The following is a 21785-nucleotide window of genomic DNA, read 5'->3' as shown; positions in this document are numbered from 1 at the left end:
GAACAGTCGGAGGCCCACTCACACTATCCGTATACCATCTTGGCATAATGGCTTGTATATTTTGAGTATGGCATGTATAGCATTATAATCATTTTGTGTATATGGTCTTATGATATGGATATTGAGTGGTATGGAAATTCTTGGTAATGATTAGCCATTGGAATGGCTAATCATGATCATATTTGGTGTTATGTATGCTAAATTGCTAGCTAATCCATGGAAACCATGAAATAGGCAAAATTTACCATAAAATAGATTCAGACAGCAGCAGTGATGTGAGTTTGAAAAATCATTAAAAATAGTAGAGATACAATTAGATGATGAATAAAATATGGAATTGAATTTATTATTCTATTTTCATATGGATGGAACAAAACAGGTATATGAGTTATATTTTATGAGAAGTTTAAATTTTTGTGAAACAGGGCCAGAGCGATTTCTGGATGCCCTATTCTGACTTTGGGAATTCACCATAAATTGTAAAAATATAATTAGAAGTTATGCTTTATATGTACAGATTCCTTATTGAGTCTAGTTTTATTAGAAACAAACGGAATAGTCATTGAAACTTTGTACAGGGAGATATCTGATTCGTAATACACAGAGGTCAGAGCAGTCGAACCCTAAAACAGGGGAGAATTTAACTAATAAACTGTACTAATTGGCCTGACCAAAAATTGTAGAAAAAAATTAGTAGATAGATATATGAGTCTAGTTTAAGGAAAAATTTACAGAATTTGATTTCGAGTTTCGGAACTCGAGATATGAATTTTTAAGCAACTATGACGCAGTTGGACAGCTTGTCCGAATTTGTTTAAGTGCTCAAATAAGTTTAGTAATGCCTCGTGCTTGACTCCGGCGACGGTCTCGGGTAAGGGGACGTTACATTTATTGGTATCAGAGCAGGTTTAGTCGGTTCTCGGACTAACTTAGTATGTGTAAAAGTTTAGTTATACATGCCACGCCACTGATCTGTGATAGTGTGATGTCTTCCGACGCGTATAAGTACCGTCTTATTTAGACAGGGTACTCTCCAACCGAGCTGCGCTGACCATGTTCAATATTATGTGAAGGTATTTGAGTAAAGTTATGATTATGATAAGTCTCGGTTCAGAAAAGTATGAATAAAAGTTTATGATACATATGTGATAATATGTGAGATGAAAGTTCATATTGTGATAAATATCCATATTTGCTTAATGCTCATATGATGTAGTGTATGTGGCTTACTTGATAAGATGAACGGAATAAATAGAAAGTAATAGAGGTATGAATAAAGGTCATAATATCATGATACGAATGAAAATGTCCTGGTCTTGATTGGACGTTGAATGTTGATGAATGTTAATGATATATAATTTTTATGAGATAAAGGATTATAATGAAATGAACTTATCTATGTTAAATTATTGGATTGAATTATATGATTGTAATGATATGTACATGATGATGCACGAAATGAAAGTTGTGATTGTGATGCAAATATCTATGTTTGTTTGGCCTTATATGATGTCAAGAGCATGAATTAATTTAATTAAATGAATGGATAAGTAAAGCTATCTAGAAAACATAGAATGTATGCATAAGTATATTGTCTAAATGGGACAACAGGAAAATTTGTGTAAGCCAACATGAATGTTGCATTGCCTGAATGAATGACATGATTTTGATAATGTTGCTATGATGATGGAAGTTGTGTCATATGTGTATGTATAAGAAAGTCGAGTCAGAGGTCCTACAACCCCTCCCCCTTACCGGAGTGGTACTTATAATGGAATTTCATGAGATTTGTAATGAATAAGTTTCCAGTTGAGAACCCAAAGAGTTCAGTGATAGAATAATTATAAGTATGATCAGAGATTGAAAATGAGCTGATAAGTAAAGTCCGAGACAGTAAAGTATCGAATTGATGTAAAGATTATTGGAGTTATGCATGTCCCAATTAGAGAAGGAATTCTCTTTGGTAAATTGAATTACTCAGGTGCAAGGTCGAGAAAAGAGTAAATCGAAATTTATTCAGAACTGGCCTTCTTTAGTGAATGGTTTAATATGAAATTTGTGACGGCAGAACTAGTTAGGGAAATGATATTTGAAATGTGAACTATCTGAGTGTGATACTTATGACTGGACAGATTTAGCAGTCTCTTTTAAGATGTTCTATGTGTTTACCCGTTCTCAAAAAATTCTTTCTATCTCAGATTTGTGGTCTCGAAACCACTATTCCGACTAGGCCCAAAATTAGGATATTACAAACGGTGCCGATGCCATGTCCCAGACATGGCCTTATACGGGACCTCATATCGATGCTAATGCCATATCCCAGATATGGGCTTACATGGGATCTCATACTGATGCCAATGCCATATCCCAGATATGGTCTTACACGAAGTCTCATAACGGTGTCGATGCCATGTCACAGACATGGTCTTATACGGGACCATATATCGATGCCATGTCCCAAACATGGTCTTACATGAAATCTCATATCAACGCCATATCCTAGATACGGTTTTACATGAAATCACATATCGATACCGATGTCATATCCCAGATATGGTATTTACACTGGCACACATATCAACGCCAATGCCATGTCCCAAACATGGTCTTACACTAGCTCTAATCTCGGATGCCGATGTCATGTCCCAGACATGGTCTTACACGGGATCTCATTAACCATGGTGTCATGATTTTCGAATCCTAAGCATTCCTCAGGGTCACCCCGGACTTCCGAGATATAAAGCTATCACCAAACTTTCATTAAATCGTCGCAAGCCAATTTCTTTAGGGCATACATACATATATCATAGAATGTCAATTATTAAACGCATAATAATGGAATTGTTGAATTACTAACACACAACTTACCTCGATGCAAAATATGGTAATTTACGATTTAATCCACAACCTTATCTTTTCCTCGGTCAAGGTCTATCCCTCGTCCCTCTTGATCTATAATAGCACATTTAGCTTATTTATTAGTCACATTATTCAATTTTATCCAGAAATCATATTATGGTAAAATTACGTTTTTACCCTTAAAGTTTCACATATTTACACTTTTTCCCCTAGGCTCGTAAAATGATTTTCATTCAATTTTTTTGTTCTTTAAGCCTAGCCGAATCATTTTCATAACTATAGCAGCCCACAATTTCCACTAAATCACACTTTAATGACAAATTTTATGACTTTTACAAATTAGTCCTTCTAAGCGTTTTCACCGAAAACTACTTAGCAAAAGTCATTTAACATACAACAAACATTAATATTCCTCCCTTAAACATAAAAATACACACATGTAGTACATTTTTAAGTTTTTAAACATCAACCCTAGCTCAAATAAATGGTAGAAATAGATAGATCTTGTTACGGGGATTGCAAAAACGTAAAAATCATTAAAAATGGGACTAGAACGAACTTACAATCAAGCTTGGAAGCTTGAAAAACCCTAGCCATGGTTTCTCCATGTAATTTTCAGCCATAGCTTGAATATGGACAAAAATTGGCTTTTAATTTTGTTTTTAATTCATTTTAATTACTAAATGACCAAAATGCCCCTAACTTAAAAATATTTTATTTCACCTATTCCATGTCCATTTTTGTCCAAAAAGTTAACCAATGGTCTAACTACCATATAAGGACCTCCAATTTAAAATTTCATAACAATTGGACACCTCTAGCATGTAGAACTCAACTTTTGTACTTTTTACAATTTAGTCCTTTTGACTAAATTGAGTGCCCAAACGTCAAAATTTTCAAAATAAATTTTCAAAAAATTATTTCGTGAAATTGTAGACCATAAAAATATAATAAAAATAAATTTTCTTACATCAGATTTGTGGTCTCGGAACCACTGTTTCGACTAGGCCCAAAATTGGGCTGTTACAACTCTCCCCCCTTTAGGGATTTTCGTCCCCGAAAATCTTACCAGAAGAAGTTATTTTCAACTCTTATGAATTACTTTCACAAATTTCTCAAAATCACAAATCATATCAACCACAATCTAGATAACATCTTCTTTTTTAGAGATAAAATAATCTTGATACGAAGTCTATAGTAATTTTACTTCTTAATCACTCCCGTACCATCACTGACTGCAGTAGTCCTGAGTATACTTGGTTATCGACTTTTATCTGTTAGCAAATCGGCATCTGAATACGGATCTAAAATATCATGTAACGTACGCAATCACTAACGCATCCACTTTACATAACTGCACATCTTATTACTTTTGGTATAAACAAACGTGTTGCTACTGAGTCTCATATAAAGACTTCTACATAAGCTCAAGGTTCATCTGTTCACAACTTTCTTTCTCAGGACAATAATAATAACAGGAATCAGGTCCGACTTGAAATCCGACATCAGGAGTAATCTCATTCTGAACTCATTTAGATTACTCCACGCTATCATATTTTCTGAGCTTCTCAGTCTCACAAAAAAAACCTCACTTTAGCATTTAATGTAGTTATAATTAGACCATCATCAAATAAGATCAATCAAGTAACCCGTACTCACAAAAATAAACAAAGATTTTCTATCCAGGTATCTGTAACTATAACTGCTTTTTCCATGATTAATTAATAACTACTCGAAATCTTTCAATATCTCAAATCATTTCTACTGTCTTAAACTCAGATCTTTCTGTTCCATTAGATACATTAAACTTTTAGATCAGGGAACATGTGACAATCTTCGTAGAACAAACAATGTCATCAAATTCTCAATACCGACATAATAGTGACTGTCTCTAAATCACTAGTCGAACCATTCTTTTTAATGTGACATTAATCGTCTGAAAAACGGAGCCATCACTTTACATTCAAGTAATAAAACACATACCAATTTGTTCGATAGTGCATCACTGAAATTCATAAATTCATTACTTAATTCAAACTAAACTCGAAATTAAAGCTTCAGTTAATAATACCTTCAATTGTTTCAACTTTGGCAATATGCAACTGACCATTCAAATTTTTACATGCTATAACTTTATCAAGCAGAACAGCTTTAATCATAATAATATTACTCGATTAGGACAATCCAATAGGCATATCTATGTATCATACTTTCTAGAATACCATTTCTTCATTTAGACTATCCGTTTACAAACTCGTGAATACACAAAAATTATTACCATACTCTAAGATACTTTAAATACACACAACTCAATTCATATTTCCATTGACTTGTTCACTTTGACAAAACAACTGAGTTGATTTCAACTATCGAATAATATCATATCAAAATAATCTTTTCTTCATACTGATAAAGCAACTCATACACATAATCTTTCAAATTTCTCTTAACATGTTAATCGAAGGTCTTGCAACCATATTAACTCAAGGAAACAGAATATCCGATTTAACTCATTAACTTTAGTCAGGCTTACCTGAGGGAAGAGATCTATCATATAATTTTGAACTTGTGCTCTCATTATTTATACCTTTGCTAAAGATAATTCCTTCCACGAAAATCAGAGAAATCCAGACATCACTCCATTCCTATTATTGAATCCAGGAATATAATCATAATAAACATAGTCATCACAGACTAAAAAACATACTTTAAAGATGAGCCATGTCTGATAATTTACACAATAAAGACGATAAGAAAACCCAAATGAATGTGAAAAGTTTTAAATTGGATGGAGATTTATATCTCGGTTTTATATGCTTGCTTATGTTTGAGTCTGGTAAAGCCTCGTACGTTGTTCCGGTGTTGAATACGGGTAAGGGGTGTTACGTATCTATTCCAATGATAACATTTTATGCCATATTTTATATTACCTTGCTCATTATATTGCCTCTGTCCATCATTCCTTCTACTGTCTCTGCCTCTACCATAACCACAGCCACGACCACCACGAAATCCTCCTCTTCCTCGATCATTGTTTGTTGAACGTTCATTGTCGCCTTGATTTGTGAATGTCTCTTTCACTTGAAATGCCTGCTCTTCACTCTTTTCTGCTGATTTGTTGATTCTTGTCTCATGAGATTGAAGAGACCCCATTAGTTCATCAAGGGAGAGAACTGATAGATCTTTGGATTCTTCTATAGCAGCCATAACATGATCAAATATTATCGTCAAGCTTCGCAAAACTTTCGTTACAATTATCTCGTCTGAAATTTGTTTACATAAGAGCGCAATTAGCCGACTATTGTCCTTGTTCGTGATAAAAAATCAGCAATTGATTCACTATTCTTCATCATTAAGGTTTCAAAATCACGTCGTAGTGATTGCAATTTCACCAATATAACCTTTGAATCACCTTGATACTCTTTCTGCAAAATTGACTATGCTTCATTTGACGTGGTTGCAGCAGCAATTAGTGAGAAAATAGAGTCATGAATCGCTTGTTGGATAATGAACAATGCCTTGGCATCATTTTTCTTGGTTTCTTTCAATCTCTTTTCTTCTTCTTCATCAGGTTCAACTATGTCAGCAAACCAGTACTCGACCAAGTCCCATAGCTCTTGTGATCTAAGCAATGTCTTCATCTTGATGCTCCACCACTCATATTTCTCATCATTGAAAATGGGTATAAGTGGTTGAGAGGAAGAAAAACTAGCTGATGCCATTCCAAGAACACACACTCTCTTCTCTCGTGTTTCCCAAAGACCCAAAAAAGATGTTTCTCTCAAATACCCAATAGACCCAAACCTAACTTTCACTCAATTGCCTAAAAGATCGAACCTTGCTCCAATGCCAAATTTGTTGAAGAAGGAAACGTGAAAGAGACAATTACAATATGCATCAAAGTTGTTCTATTATTGATGAACACTGAACTGATTAAAAACAAGGTATAAATGCCTATATTTATAGGCTTACAAAAAAACTACCTTAACCCAAAAATAGCTAACAACTTAAACTGAAAATAAAATCTGAAAATAAATTCTAAACTAACAAATATTCTACCAATATACTTGGTTAACAACCCACTACTTTGAATTAATTCTCAACAGATCTTGGGTGGTAATTGCTAGTTTAAGATGAGACTGAGAGAAGATTCCTAGTTAGGAATGACAAACAAGATAATCGAGATGCGTTTATTAGCTTAGTTAGTTATTAATGAATCAATTGACCATCCTTTCAACCATTTGTATTGTCTATAGCAAGAATGAAGAAGGTTAAATTAGTGTCTTTATTTGTTAATTCAAAATTAATTTTAATACAATTTCTATTTTGTTACACTAATAATTTTTAAATTAATTAGATTAATAGTTACTTTATTAGTTATTCAGTGTGACTCCTATTTCAGTCAAATTTGAGAAATAATCTTCTAGTTAAACTCTGTTTATTTGTTTCAATCAAATATTGATTAGTTTAGATTATTTTATTATTATTTGACCTATAAATTTTGCTTATAAATAGGCTCTTTTACAACATTAGAAAATACATCCATTAGATATTAGACCTCATAACACATTTAGAGAATTTTGTGTTTATGTTTTGAGGGTTTTTTATTTTCGGGTTTTAGGGGTTTAGTTTTTATTTTCATCTTTTGTACTCTTCGTTCTTTCGCCATTATAGTAAAATTATTTTTACTCTTGGTTTTTATCTTCTTTGGAAGGATTTTTCCACGTTAAATTTGTGTGTTCAATTTCTTAATTTATTTCGCTATTTTTTTTTTACTTGTTGCTTAATCGGGTCGATCCCAACATTAGTAATTAACTTGATGATTACATTTCCCTTTCAGTCATTTGAGTTCAATCTTCAGAATACTTTGTGCTCTGTTGTACACAAATATTTGGGTTAATAGTGTTAACTGCATTTAAATTTATATGAAACAAAATTCATTAGTAGTTATGTGTCCACCCTTGACAGTGGTGCAGTTACTTGGAAAACAACCAAACAAAATCTTATATTTAAATCTTCCATGGAGTTAGAATTGATTGCTTTAGAGTTTGTTGGGAATGAGACTAAGTGTTTGAAAAACTTCTCAAGAAGTATTCTGTTGGGCACAAAACCTTTTGTGTTTTTGCATTGTGATAGTCAATTGCCAATAGCTATTACAAGGAATAAAACTGTCGATGGTAAAAAAAAAGTAGATATATTCATCTAAGAGTGTGTGATAAAGCAACTGCAAAAAGATAGAGTCACTATTCATAGATGATGTAGTCATAAACAAATTTGGTTAGTTCTTTGACTAAACCTTTAGGGACAAAACTAATAAATAAAATATCTAGGGGAATGGAATTACTTCCAAATTGAGATCTAAATAATGGTGGTAACTCAACCTATGTGATTGATGATTCCATGAATTAGGTTTATATGAGCAATAACAAGTCATTAGTTGATTCATTGAACACTATAAATATATCTTTATTATGGTGTAAATAGTGTTAAAATTGTAAAGAAAATAAGATTGAGTAAACTTCACATCAAATTCATTTCATTTATAAGTGGTATATTAATTTGCAATGTACACTTGATGAATTAACCTATACGAGTGTGAAGTAAGACCGTTTTTATAGTATTTGTGGCAAAATCTTTAGAGCACTCATGAAAATTAATCCAAGCAAGCATATGGCCTATTAGCATACAATGACGTCGAACAATAATATTGAGTATAATGTGATTGATAATTCTAAGTTAAATAAATTTTTGCTCCATAAATATTTAAAATTTTATAATTATTTTATTAATTATATCTCATTCTTTCTAACTTTGACTTGTAGTTTATACAACACATTAGGAAAAAAAACTAAAAAAAAATTCCTTAATTCTTTTAAAATATGAAAGGATTGTTGGAAAATCCTTGATTAAATGAAGATTTGGATCTATCTTTCTCTCTCATTTGGTTAAATATTTTCTTTGCTCAACAGATGTTAAAATTTCTCAAAAATGAGGGTACGGTATGAGTGAGGTCCCTCTTACATACTACATGTACGGATACAGTAGACCATGTTTGCTTTTATCTAGTTCAAAAAGTGCAGTGGAGACTTACCACGTGCAGTATCAGCCAAGAATCAAAAAGTGCAGTGCGTGTATTACTGGTAATATCCCTTGATTATATATTTGACAATCAAATAAACGAGGAGTCAATTATTTGAGTGGTGTGGCCATCTTGAATTGAGAAATTGAGGGTTGATGTTACATCCTTATCATGTTTCACATGTGAGGGAGGATTATCCTACAACATGTGTGGCTCTCTCCCCTTCCTTATCCACCTTTCTTTTTAACATGTGGGGGTAGGACAGGAATGTTCCAATCATTGCGTGCTACAGTAATGATTTCAACATTATTATTGTTATTATTATGAATCATTTAATTACTGAGTGGCCATCCATTTCGACGCTCTATCTTTTACTCTTTTATAAATTATTTTTTTTATAAAAATATTAACTAAAACATTAAACTTTTAAATATTATCATTAATATGTGTTCCATATTACTTTTTATGATTAATTTGATAATTTTGTTATTTTATTTTTTAAGTACTTTCATAAATTTTAAATTACTATACAATGTGAAATTTGAAGTACATAAATTGTTTCATAAATTATTACGCGAATATTATTAAAAAAATAATTTTTAATTAATATTTTTAATAAAAAATTATTTAACTTTTTCTAAAAGATTAAGAACTAAATTTAATAGATAAAAAAATTAAATTAACAAAAAAAATATATTATGTTTGTCAATTCCAAAATCCATTAAAAAGAGAGAGAAGATTCCGTCAATAGTAAAAGCTCCATATTGGGCTTTCTTTTGTCTAAATTAGGCGATGTTTTTACTAAAGTAGTCAATACCACACACTTCTTTTTATTATTATTGGATTTGCCATATATCAATATTAATTTATTTTTGTATATTATTTTGAATTTATCAATTTTTTAAAAAATATTTATTTATTTAATATATATCAAATGAATTAGATTAACTCATTTCAAATATAAAAATTTTAATTTATTCTATAGAATATTCATTAATAAACTTCACAAAATAAAATTTCATCATTTAACAAATTTAAAGTAAACAAAGAAAAAGAAAACATCTCATTCATTAAACAATAAAATTATCTGCAACATTATTTTTAAAAAAAATCTACAATAGAATCATCCCATACAAAATATATAAAATAAAAGTTTAATAAAATTATACATAAAATGTTGTATTTCGTGAAGCATTTAGAAATTCTCTTTTTTTCTCTTTAGTTTTTTGTTATATAAATTATCTACTTTTAATTTTTATTAATTTTTTTACTTAAAATTTTAAGGTTGCTCCTTTTATCTTAGTTAAAATAATTATTTTATCTAGTTTTTAACATTTTTTATTTACCGGTCGGTGTCTCCAGATATGGTCGAAATGAGTCGGTGCAATTGGTACAAATCAAAATTTACACTAATACAAAAAAAAATGATCATTCTATTTGTTACTTAAACGATATAATAACCGATGTGAAACCGATTACATTGATTTTAAACTTGAGCTTTAGGCGGGCAACCAATTGGGAAACTGATAATATTCCAACCCATCCAATTATTTGCAATTACTTTCTATACTTAAGAATTTTAAAAAGCAAAACACAGTATCAGAACCATACATTTACATTTTATATTAACATCTATGGGGTCACTAATTTGGAGAAAACTTTTTTTTTTTAGAAAAGGTAATAGCATTAATCAAAGCGAGCAATAACAAGCCAAAATTAAGAGAATAGGCATCACCAAGTTAACAAGCTCCCCTCGCATACCCAAGCCTAAAGCCCCACCTCCCGGTCGAAACCAATAACATTCGTATCCAAGTGCTCCTCCAAACGAAAGAGGGATTGATACCCTCCAACGAAGGAAAAAACTCACCCCTCGAAAAGTATCTAACCTTGAAGAGACGACTAAGGAGAGAGTTCGGGTTAGAGAGAATCCTACACCCCTGCTTGCCTGGCATTGCAAGATTGAAAGAATGTTAGATTACGAAAGCCCATGCTGTCATCCTTTTAGGCCATACAAAGCCTCTCCGAAGAGGCCCAGTGAAGGCAAGCCGAGTTACCCGAATTTGAGCACCACAAATACGAATTCATCAGCCATTGCAAATCAACACAAATACGAAAGAGTAACAAAAAGACACTCATACTGTATATACCGAAACCGCTGGTGCAATCGACTTGAGCATCACCTCTTTACTTGGCGGAGAAAGAAGCTTGTTCTTCCAAGAGCTTGCAAAGCCTATCAAGAATAAAGCCAAAAATTTGTTTCTTGTTCCGCCCAATGAGAGAAAGCCGCCCGTGATCAGGCAAAGCCATGACCCTTAAAACCAAATGCACCATCGAACGATCAGCCATGATAATGTTCGAACCGAACAGGACCCCATACTTCTGAAAATTAACACTGCCCCGAGGCTGCCTCATAAGTAGCAAGGATGTCACGCACCACCCGACATTCATTCTCTCAAGCTAGGAGGAAGAAAAAATTATAGTCTGCAAAGAGTAAGTGTGAAACAACCAGGATACCTCCACCTGGCTAAACAGAAAACTTAGACCCTCAGCACATAAAATGAACAAATATAGAGACAACGAATCACTCTGACTCAAACCTCGATGTGGTAAAACTGGCCCAAGTTCATCACCATTAAAAGAAACAGAATTCCGTCAGTAGTTACACACAACATTATCCAGTCAATCCATCGCCAATCAAATCTGAACTTTTTCAGCATGAACCTCAGAAACTCCCAATTCACACTGTCGTAAGCCTTACTGATGTTGAGTTTCAATGCAACCTCCCCAATTTCACCTCGGCCTTTGTTCTTCATGTGAAGCACAATCTCAAAAGCCACCATCATGTTATCTGTAATTAAACGGGCCGGAATAAATGCCACGGCATTGGTGAAATTAACTCGGGCAAAAACTTTCTAAGGATTAGCCAGAAATTAACTCGGACAATTCTTAAAGAGAACCTCTGTTGGAGTCTCAGTGATGGGTGAACAGCGAATTTTGAAGTGACTGCTGGATCCGGAGTCGGGTAAATTGAGTAACCACTATGTTGGCCATATTGATGACCTTGATGCTCCGGTTGAAAACGTGATTGATCCTAACGAGTCTTGGAATTGGAATGCTTTCTCTAATAACCTGGATACTGTCAATTTACTTAGAGAGACCGCTGTTCCCCCCACCTAATCCGGCTTGTGCCAAAGACAAGATATCGTGGCGGTGGTGTCCGAAGGGGCGGTTCTCAGTCTCGGGCACCTACTCTATGATGTCCAAGGTGGCCTGGAATCCTACGGAAAATGCACAGCCCTCGTAGAGTGAAACAGTTCCTTGGTTAGTCGTTAAATGGCAAGTGCTCACAAATGCTGAAAGATATCATCGAGGCTTAGCGGCTGTGGATAAATGTGAAATTTTCGAGGACTGATGAAACGAGACTCCACAAGCTGAGGGACTGTGGATCTGCGCGAGCTGCTTGGTTGAGCATTTTGCCGAGTGATGCAATTGTTAGTTTGTTTGAGTGCCCGTTGGAAAGATGGATGCTCTCAAATATTTCAAATGCTGCTATTTTGAATTTAATGAACTATGAATGGGAAACTGAAGCTAGGTGTAAGTTCATGTTTTGCAGGGAGAGCCTTCATTCTTCTAGTATTGGTGCACAAAGAAGGACTTCGGCAATTTCATTCTTCTAGTATTGTTGCACAAAGCAGGGCTTGTGCAATTTAATTTAACACTGCATAGCTCTCGAACTTGTCGCAGCAGAAGAATGCGTCCCGTTTGGATGAGTGGCAAGTTCCCCCAGTTGATTGGGTTAAAGCCAACTGCGACGGGGGAGTCGATAGCTAGATCGATATGGGGAGTCTGGGATATGGGCAATTGATTGGGAGTTTGCTCTGTCAACCAAGCCGAGCTTTGGCGAGTCTGGGATGGTATCGATCTGGCCTGGAATATGGGTTATGAAAAGGTTGTTGTGGAGTGTGATTATGTGATAATTTAAATGTTGTCCAGATGATTAATGCAGGTTCGTCTTCTGCTCGGAGTATTGTCGATCTTTTGAGGAGTGATTGGGACATCAAGCTCCGAAGTCAAACACAACCGCAGATCATTTGTTGAAATGCACCTCTGAATCTGATGAGGAGTCTCTATGACCACCCACCAGCTGGCCTTTGGAGATGTTTGCACCAACATGCTTTTAGGAGGCCATGCCATAATTTAGAGTTTTTGTAGATTTCTCAGTTTTGGACTGAGCCCCCCCCCCCTTTTTTAATCAAAAAAGGGGGGGGGAAAGTTTATTAAAAATTGTTTAATAATCAAACGCATAATTCACTGAATATTCTTGCTTCCTAAATTAGGGGAAAAGTTGATTTGGTTTGCCAAACCAATAAAATTATGGAATTTGAGACATGCTATAAATTTCTATGTCCATAATCATTTACATTTCATCTTTCATTTCTACTTGCAAGTCTGAAATTCTCCATTGTTCTTCTTGACGACAATTACCCAGAATTTCATGACAATGTATACAATTTCTCTTTGTTCCAGTCAACTCAAAGCTTTTCGAAGCTAGTATGATAATGGATTAAGGGCTGGTTCCATAAGCTGAAACATAAACACCAATCATTGGCCAGTGATTTGATTTTGCTCTGTTTGTTCATCCTCAACCTCATTAATTTCCAGTATCTCTACTCTTCGATTCATCTTCTTTCTTATCTTTATCGCCACATCTGAGGGTCTTAACCTCCCACATACGCTTACCTTGCATTGCTGCTTCTCTATCAAGTGCGTCTCTATTTCTTCAATGTGGAAACCAGGGAACTTTTTGTCAAATTTATCATTGCATAAAACTTTTAACTGATACAAAAATGACCCACAGATTTAAAGATTGTTAATGGGTTGGACAACTTACCTTTCATATTAAGAAGGGTTCTTCTTAGTTTCCTGAAACAGCCATAGCAGTCTATGTTAAGTCTCAGCACCATGCAACAGAGCTGCTAACATGCAAATAAAACAGGAAAAAGAATCATTAGTGTTAACTCTTTCCAAATATATGAATGTAAGTGATAATTAGTCTGAGCTAATTGTTAAAATAAGCAGGGAAATGAGAAGAAATAGGTAATATTGAAGATGCCGCCTTTAAACTTGCCCTTCCTGACATGAAGATGGTAAGTGACCAAAAGAAAATTGAGATCAATGATTGGATTTGATTTTTGATTGGTGTTAATAGTTTGGGTATAAAGGAAATGTAGAAATTAGAGGGATTCTAGGGAGAATATTTCTACTTTTGGTTCTCTCATCGGAACTCCATTTGTTTGATTTTGGAATCTGATTCTTCGAAGACCAGCAAAATGATGATATTAGGTTAACTAACCATGACTTAAATATCAAGTAATAAAGTGAAGAATCCTTTTCTTTCATGTAAATATTGTGTTGCCCTGTACAGGATTATGAAGTATCCTTTTCTTTTTTACTAAGGTTTCTGTTTGCATTATCATTAGATTTAAGCATCAGTAGTTGCCTTTGATTTGAGTTTGCCTCAAAGACAAGAAAAATAATAAGAGAGTTACAGGTATTCTCTTCATACCCTTATCTGAATATCGCAAAATACAGATGCTTTATAGAAAATGAATAGTTTGGATCAAGTAACATAGTATAACAAAGGTGAAGAATTCGGTTGATAACTTAAAACACATCCAACAGTGCACTATGTTTCCATATACATTTGAGATATTACGACCAAAAAATGAGAACAGTAACCTTTTTACAACAAAAAGTATAAGAACAAGCAAATCTCCATACGAGAATTCTGTAGCATGTTGGATGGTTGTCCATCAGTATTCAACTACGGGACAAGCGAAAGAGCTTCTTGATCATGGCCATTGTGCTGATAGGATTCCTATAAATAACAGGAACTTGCCTTGAACCCAACTTAGTACTTCCAGGGTATCTAGAGGTGAGTGTTACCTTGTTCTCCAACACATTTACCAAAACAGAATCTGTATCTGCTAAGAAACAATATAATTAAGATTTGGGTTAATGCAGGAATCTGGATTAAGACCATAAATCCTGGTTTCTAGCTAGATCTCATGCAACTGTCACTGTCAGAAAATTTGTCAAAGAAAGTTCTGCTAGGATCGAGCAAGCAATTATTATAATAATTGCGGGCATTGATCTGAAACAGTGCACACCAGATTAGAGACACTGAAACTATGCATTCATGCAGTACTTCCCAAAAAACCCTCACCGCTAACCGGCCACTGGCCATCCCCTTATCACCCCCAATGTTCCCTGAAAATTTCATTGTATGAAGCATGTATGAATCCTGGCCACAGTTTTAAGGTAATGAAGAAAACGTACCATTCATTCTTGAGATTATGTCTGCTATTCTCATTTGACACTCTGCACATCTAATATCTGCTGAGTAAACAACTTCGTGGACCTGCTCTCAGCAAATAGAAAAATACTTACAACCAAAAACTGTTAAAGATCAGTTCATTCAACATACAAAAGAGAGAGTAGGAGTACTAACGAGAGGCATGGATAAGGATTCAACAGAGGCAAGGCTACTTCCAGGAAGTAAAAAGCTCCTTGGGTTGTTGAATTCAATTCTTCTGGCTTCTTTCTTAGGCACCTGACTAGGGAGAACCATAGCTTCTTTTATCTGTTAAAGGACTTCATACATAAGGAGGAGGTTCCAGGGGTCAATCTCGAGTTCAAATCACCGCACCAACTGCCTCCTGTTGCAACTGAGCTACTTAGAGAACAAGCCCATTTTTTGAGGATGAAGAAAGAGCATCTTAAGCTGTTAAACAAGGAAATGAGAAAAGGGTCCTTTTCATGCCTAGTTGAAAGATGCTCAAGTCACAGAGGGCGCCCCCACATCCTACTTTTGAGGGTTTTTTTTTTCTTGGGGGTGAAAATTTGTCATCAATAATAATTACTTTTAAAAGAAGTTGCTTACGGGACCAATCTCAAATCCATGTCCAACTTTTAGTTCATTTAGTCCATCATGTCATAGTTATATTGGGTATGGTCCTCTGAAAAGAAACCATGAAGGAGATATGCTGTAGAATAAGACAAGGAACTCTCAAAATTTTAGGACGATGCCAGCAAATTTAAAGAAAAAGACTCGCACTTGTCTTGTTAGATAAATTTCATTACCTAAAAGAAAAAAATGAATGATTCGTGCTTCCAAGTTCACGCAGCGGTTTCCAATGTCTCGATTACAAGTTTATCGATCTTTGTTTAACCACGATTAACACAAGAATTTGCTATTTTATATTTGATGCACAATAAACCTGTTTAGAAAAAGGGTAAACTTTTAACTATTTTGATTGGACCAAAGTAGAAAGTGATGAATGTGACATGGCGTAACATGTATTAAACTTCCTCTAACGAATAATGACCAAACCGAACACTCAGTTGTTATAACTGGAGTTTTAGGTTGCAAATTCTACCGAGCATCCCTGCATTGTGCTATGAAGAGCTCACAGTTGAAAATTTGAAAATTTTTATTTCCAAATACAATAAATAGAATACAAAACAAGCAGATATCCTAATGGAAACATCCTAGACAAACGAGGTTTAGTAAGTTAGAGATCTACCAGGTTATTATAATGCATCCAAAACTGTAGCCTGAAATTTGCAAGACTCTATAAGTTAAGAGCCCCATAGGCTGAAAGTTACATACAAGAAATAAAAGAGGGAGATGGATGCCGCAATGCCAGACTTCCGAAATGAACACTTCCAAACAAAACAGAAAGCAACAACTCTAATCACCTAGTCATTACCAAGCTTGTTAGCGGCGGCACTACTGAAGAACTGAATAACGGATCACCTATGTTCTTGCAGTTCTCATTATCGACTTTTAAGGATGCAGGGATCAAAAATCGTTCACAAGCAACTGACTGTGCAGTGCTTTTGATGAGGTTTCGACTGCAATTCAGTTTCCGTACACAGTTTGAAGTCACACGTTTTCTCTTCCTAGATGACTTCCACTTCAACTGAGAAAGCCGACCATCCTTTGAAAGATCTGGAACAACACTCGCATCTTGTGCCCTCTCATTTCCTGGTTCAACAGCAGAACCTTTACACTCAGTGGCTTCTTTACCACACTGTCCACTCACACAAATGGTGTTTTTGTCGGTATTGAAATTATAGGATTTGCTTGCCTCTTGCTTTCCGGCCTGGATGATGGTACTCACAAGATCATGCCTTTCCTTCATATTTATCCACCGATTTCCTATCCATTCCTGAGATTGTCTTATATCACCGATACCAAAGACTGATTCCCGCTTTTCTCCTGCAAAGGCAATTATGTCAGATCTGGAAGAAAAAACAACAATATATATTCCACCATTCATGAGCATAAAAAAATCGTACATTAAGATTTAAAGCCATTTACAAACCTGGGAAATGAACACGAAATTTATCTTCCAACTCCTGAACAACAAGGCCTTCCCACCAACCATCATGCCACCAGACATCAACAACAGACCCAACACCAATACATGAAGTACTACCTTTGGTGAATTGTGAAGACGGTCGAATAGTTGTCCGGCCAGAAACACGAATACCCACTTCATCAGAAGTGGCAACCTTGGTTGCTAAAATCCATTCCTAGAAGATAAAACCATGCATAAGCATTAAACAACTACAAACATAAAAGTTAAACAATATGAGATCCATGAACCCATGAAGTATATATACCTCTAATTTGTTAGCTTCATTAGCTGCATCCTGGATGTCTTGGTATTGCAACTTCATCTTATTTCTGTGCTTCTTAATTATACGAGCTCTAAACCAACACCCTCTCATACCACTATCTTGAGTTAGCACTTCAACCTCGGAACCTACCGTTAAATGGTGAGAAGAATATCGCTTAGCCTCACCAGTGGACAGGAACGCAAAATTCCCACCACTGAAATTGAATGATGCATTTCCATTTTTGCTTTTGTGAAAGTCTTGCACATCTGCAAATGATGTATCCATTGACTCTCTACTGCCACTGAAATGCATGTGCATATAATCATCTTTTGATCGACAATATCTCTTTCTAGGCCTAATCCCAACATCGTCATCAACATCCCAAACAGTTTTCAGGTCGTCAGCACGTTGCTGACGAGTCACACAATCATTTGAAGGAGAAAGACCATACATATATCTAAGTATATCTTGTTTCCAGTAACCCTTAACTTGAGTCACATCAAAAGGCTTAACATCATTTTCAAATTGCTTGCAGCATACAAATGGCTCCAGCCGAGTGTGTGTTGCCTCATTCAAAAATTTCTTGAAATGCAAAGGACTAAGGACAGTAGCCAATCCATCTATGCATTCAATACTGAGATCTTGAAGACAATGAGAAAAGAAAATTTCTCTGCAATTATAATTGTGATGAAGGTCAATATCAACCTCATCAATTTTGTGAAACCATCGTACCACAACCATCTTGTTGCCCCTAGAGACCTCATACAAATCTTCCAAATAGGCAACAAGTCGTTTATTCTCCTCAGCTAAGACATAAACGAAGTCGTGAACCTGATAAGATTTTAAGGGAATATGATACAAAAGGACAAAAGAATGAGCTATATAATCAAGCTGTAAAATGCAGTAAACCTTAAATGACAAAGCACAAATGGAAGAAAGGGTTGATATAGACCATTATACTTACCGAAATTATTACACCATTCCTGCGGAAAGACTCATAGTGTTTCTTTTTTCTCTTGCACGTCCACGAAGAACCTAACCATAAAAATTCTTTTTGGACCAGCTTTTGTGACTGAAGATCCTGTAGAATGAAAATTTTCAAATATCATTACGTGAAGAATTGACAGACGAGAAAGCAATTGAAATACTCAAAATACAATTCATACCTTGACGGCTCCAAAATCCATACTTTTCACGTCCTTTCCATTCCAAATGCCATCAACTGAACAGTGAGACTCACGTGAAGAAGAATCTGTGCATTTTAAACAGCAATTAGTAAGACAAATACATAAATACTCTATTCCGTTAAGATGCCTCAAAGACTAAAACAATACCACAGACATAATGAAAACAACTATACTTGAGAAAGGGAAAATCAAAATCAGATGCAAACAATAACAAGAACTTATATTGATTCTTTTCACATTCAAAAGAATTAATAGATGATTTCTGTGGTATGAAACTTGTTCATTGAAAGCAAAAATGTTTGGTCATGAAAGATGTTGACCTAGATATTTGAGGGCGTAAGAATCGTGACGCTCTCAATCGGCTCTTAAAAAGTGAATAATCAATCCTGCAGCCCAGATTATAGACAGTTAATATTTACAATGGTGAGTGGAACCAAACGGAACCATGCCAATCACAGAAATAAAAACCTCATCCAAAAAAGGGAGCGGAGAAGAAAGCCCAGGTTACTTTAGAGCCAGAAGAAAGAACGGGTTAGGTTTAAAAATAAAGACAATAAATCAAGGTAAAGGGATAATTTCAAAAGAGAATATTTACAATATATATATAGACGAAAGAAACCCAACTAAAAACCCAATCCGGCAAATCCATTGCATCAGGCAAAACCAATCAAGCCAAATTTGAAAAATATATATAAATATTACTCTGAAAAAGGCAAAAAAAAAAAGTTTGGCCTGTATTGCAAAATTACAAATCATATAAACTTCAAAAAATAGAAAAGTAAAGGAGATAAAAATAGTAACGAAAAACTGGTTGTTTGGGAGAGAGAGAGAGAGAGAGAAAACCCAAACCAATCCATTGCATCAGGCAAAAAAATCCAGCCAATTTTGAAAAAACATATATAATTATTGCTATGGCAAAGGGCAAAAAAATGCTTAGTATAATCAACCTGTATTGCAAAATTGTATATTAGATAAAATTTTAAAAATAGAAAAAGTAAAGAAGAAAGGAGATCAAAATCGAGTAGTGAAAAACTGCTTGCTTGAGGGAGACATAAACAGAGAGAAAAAAAGCCCTAATAGAATCAAATCTCATCAATATTCACCAGAAACGCTCAGATCTAACAAAAACCCTAATAATATTGAGCCCAGCGCAATCCCTAACAAAGCCCTAAATCTCAAAAACCTCAAGATTCAATAAACGAATAAGAGGAAGAGAAACATAATATTATAAGCAGTAATTACCGGAAACGACAGAATTAAGCCAATTGACGACCTCCCGGCGAGACTTGAGCTTGTAAAAAGAAGTCGAAGAGAAGAAAAGAGAACGGTTCTTAATAGCGAAATGATAAGACATGTGCCTCAAGCTCTTTTCTTTACCAATCACAGCCAGATCTGAAACGCCGTCCCTTCTCTTCAAATAATAGTGAACCACTCTCCTTCCTTTATCGCTTGAAACATTCACCTCGTCCCAGCTCACATAGGCCGTCGTAGAGTACGACGGCGAAGGCGTCGACGCCACCGTCACACCGTCCATGTCAAATTCCGAGAAGAAGAAGGGAAAGATTGGAATTTTAGAAACGGGGATTCAAAAATCTCGAGAGAGAAAATGGTGGGCGAGAGAGGGAATTTGAAAATTTATACGAGGGAGGGTTTTATTTTGGAGATTGGGAATGGACGGTGAGGATGGGGTAGATGAGGATGACACGGAGGAAATGAAGAAGAAAGTTCTGGATTCCTAAAATACCCTTGAAGGGATATTGGAATTACGGGCCAATTGATATGTGTAGAAGTGGAGGGCTTTTTGAAGAAGAGGACAAAACACAAGTTGAGGAAAGAAGAGAAGTGGAGCCCGTAATTACCGCTCTATTAAAGGTGGACTCAGACTCCCTCAGCCTTCATTGCCAGTTGTCAGATTTAATGTATTCTCTATTTTCTTTTAAAATAAAATTAAAAATCAAAGCTCTGCTTTGATAAGTCTTAAAAGTCAAATTTCTCTAGCATTTTAGTTCAATTTATCATGCTTTATTTTGGGAACAATTTGAGAAACCAAAGCCTATTTCTTGAATAGAATAGACTAAATTAGTTGGCAATATCATCTCTAATTTTTTAGATTTTAATGAATCATTTCATTAACGTTAAATAAAGCTTTACATGTAATTTATTTCAAATAATACCCCTTACATTTTCAACGCTTTACCTTCAACTACAAATCAGAAATTCATTATCTTTACATGTTAGTGAAGTGCACGTTGACTAGTACCCCTCGGCCTTAATAATTTGGACTTCTTATATTACAACCTATATCACTTTTTTATTTTGATTATTTCAATTTTTTATTTATTTTTAACTAAATTTAGTTTACAATATTTTTTTACTTTATTTACAATATAAAAACTTCAATTCTCACATTATTAACATTTAAATCTAATAAGCAAAACTTGGATCTATTAATTACCATCTTGAAAATCTTTCGATTTCAAAGAAGAATTCTTGTCTATACAAAGCTGGATGAATTAAAAAGAGTAAATGAAAAAAAATGAATGGTTTTATGAAATTTGGCTGATAAAAAACGAATTTAATAAAAGATTGTAAAATAATTAGCTTTTGATTTTTTTTTATGCTATGATGAACAATGTTTATGATATAATCTAAGGGTAGCCGTTGTGGTATTATATTTGCGGGTGGATTCATCAAAAAGGGTGGGATCGTGGTTATGGTTCGTCATCACCATCATTGGATTTTCTCTTCTTAAAGAGGATTCAACGTTAAAAATGCTATTATTGAAATTTCATGTTGCAAATAAACAAAAAAAAGTGTTTTAGACTAATTATAGAGAGCTCCCTAATTTTATTCAAAAGTCAAAAAAATGTCATATCATCAATCCGTTAATGAATTAACATAAATTTTAATGGTAGTATTCAATTCAAACAATTATCCTAATTAGAGTGAATAAATTAATAAAAAATTAAAGT

General features: G+C 34.5%; 3 protein-coding genes across 4 annotated transcripts; all 3 read right to left on the bottom strand.

The window, feature by feature from the left end:
* Positions 1–13336: 13336 nt before the first annotated feature.
* LOC107919351 (heavy metal-associated isoprenylated plant protein 26) lies at positions 13337–14078 on the bottom strand. The gene is made up of 3 exons (XM_016848826.2): positions 14067–14078; positions 13830–13914; positions 13337–13716 (listed from the first exon to the last, which is right to left on the bottom strand). Exons 1-3 carry the CDS (start codon positions 14076–14078, stop codon positions 13541–13543), a joined length of 273 nt encoding a protein of 90 aa, XP_016704315.1. The 3' UTR covers positions 13337–13540.
* A 493-nt stretch (positions 14079–14571) lies between these two features.
* Positions 14572–16266, bottom strand: LOC107920040 (uncharacterized). Of its 2 annotated transcripts, none has more exons than XM_016849535.2 (3): positions 15450–16266; positions 15278–15359; positions 14572–14925 (listed from the first exon to the last, which is right to left on the bottom strand). In XM_016849535.2, the coding sequence occupies exons 1-3, from the start codon at positions 15567–15569 to the stop codon at positions 14759–14761; spliced, it is 369 nt and encodes a 122-aa protein (XP_016705024.1). In that variant the 5' UTR covers positions 15570–16266; the 3' UTR covers positions 14572–14758. The 2 variants fall into 2 exon arrangements, with proteins under 2 accessions (XP_016705024.1, XP_016705025.1); XM_016849536.2 differs by having other exon boundaries at positions 14572–14922; positions 15450–15870.
* Positions 16267–16413: 147 nt separating this feature from the next.
* LOC107920038 (uncharacterized) lies at positions 16414–20502 on the bottom strand. The gene is made up of 6 exons (XM_016849533.2): positions 20056–20502; positions 18793–18878; positions 18591–18707; positions 17630–18457; positions 17329–17539; positions 16414–17222 (listed from the first exon to the last, which is right to left on the bottom strand). The coding sequence occupies exons 1-6, from the start codon at positions 20345–20347 to the stop codon at positions 16696–16698; spliced, it is 2061 nt and encodes a 686-aa protein (XP_016705022.1). The 5' UTR covers positions 20348–20502; the 3' UTR covers positions 16414–16695.
* Between the last annotated feature and the right edge of the window lie 1283 nt (positions 20503–21785).

This window comes from Gossypium hirsutum, chromosome A12 (genome assembly GCF_007990345.1).
Source record: "Gossypium hirsutum isolate 1008001.06 chromosome A12, Gossypium_hirsutum_v2.1, whole genome shotgun sequence".
NCBI lineage: Eukaryota > Viridiplantae > Streptophyta > Magnoliopsida > Malvales > Malvaceae > Gossypium > Gossypium hirsutum.
This window is presented reverse-complemented; position numbering and strand designations above follow the sequence as displayed.

Excerpts from the sequence above, each read along its gene's own strand:
- LOC107919351 (XM_016848826.2), bottom strand. Across the intron at positions 13,717-13,829 it reads AACCCTTCTTAATATGAAAG|AAATAGAGACGCACTTGATA; the intron begins GTAAGTTGTCCA and ends TCCACATTGAAG.
- LOC107920040 (XM_016849535.2), bottom strand. The coding sequence starts at position 15,569 with ATGGTTCTCCCTAGTCAGGTGCCTAAGAAAGAAGCCAGAAGAATTGAA. Across the intron at positions 15,360-15,449 it reads AATCCTTATCCATGCCTCTC|GTCCACGAAGTTGTTTACTC; the intron begins GTTAGTACTCCT and ends TGCTGAGAGCAG. Across the intron at positions 14,926-15,277 it reads CATAATCTCAAGAATGAATG|CAGATACAGATTCTGTTTTG; the intron begins GTACGTTTTCTT and ends ATTGTTTCTTAG.
- LOC107920038 (XM_016849533.2), bottom strand. The coding sequence starts at position 20,347 with ATGGACGGTGTGACGGTGGCGTCGACGCCTTCGCCGTCGTACTCTACG. Across the intron at positions 18,708-18,792 it reads TGGATTTTGGAGCCGTCAAG|GATCTTCAGTCACAAAAGCT; the intron begins GTATGAATTGTA and ends TTCATTCTACAG. Across the intron at positions 17,223-17,328 it reads ATTTCGTGTTCATTTCCCAG|GAGAAAAGCGGGAATCAGTC; the intron begins GTTTGTAAATGG and ends TTGCCTTTGCAG.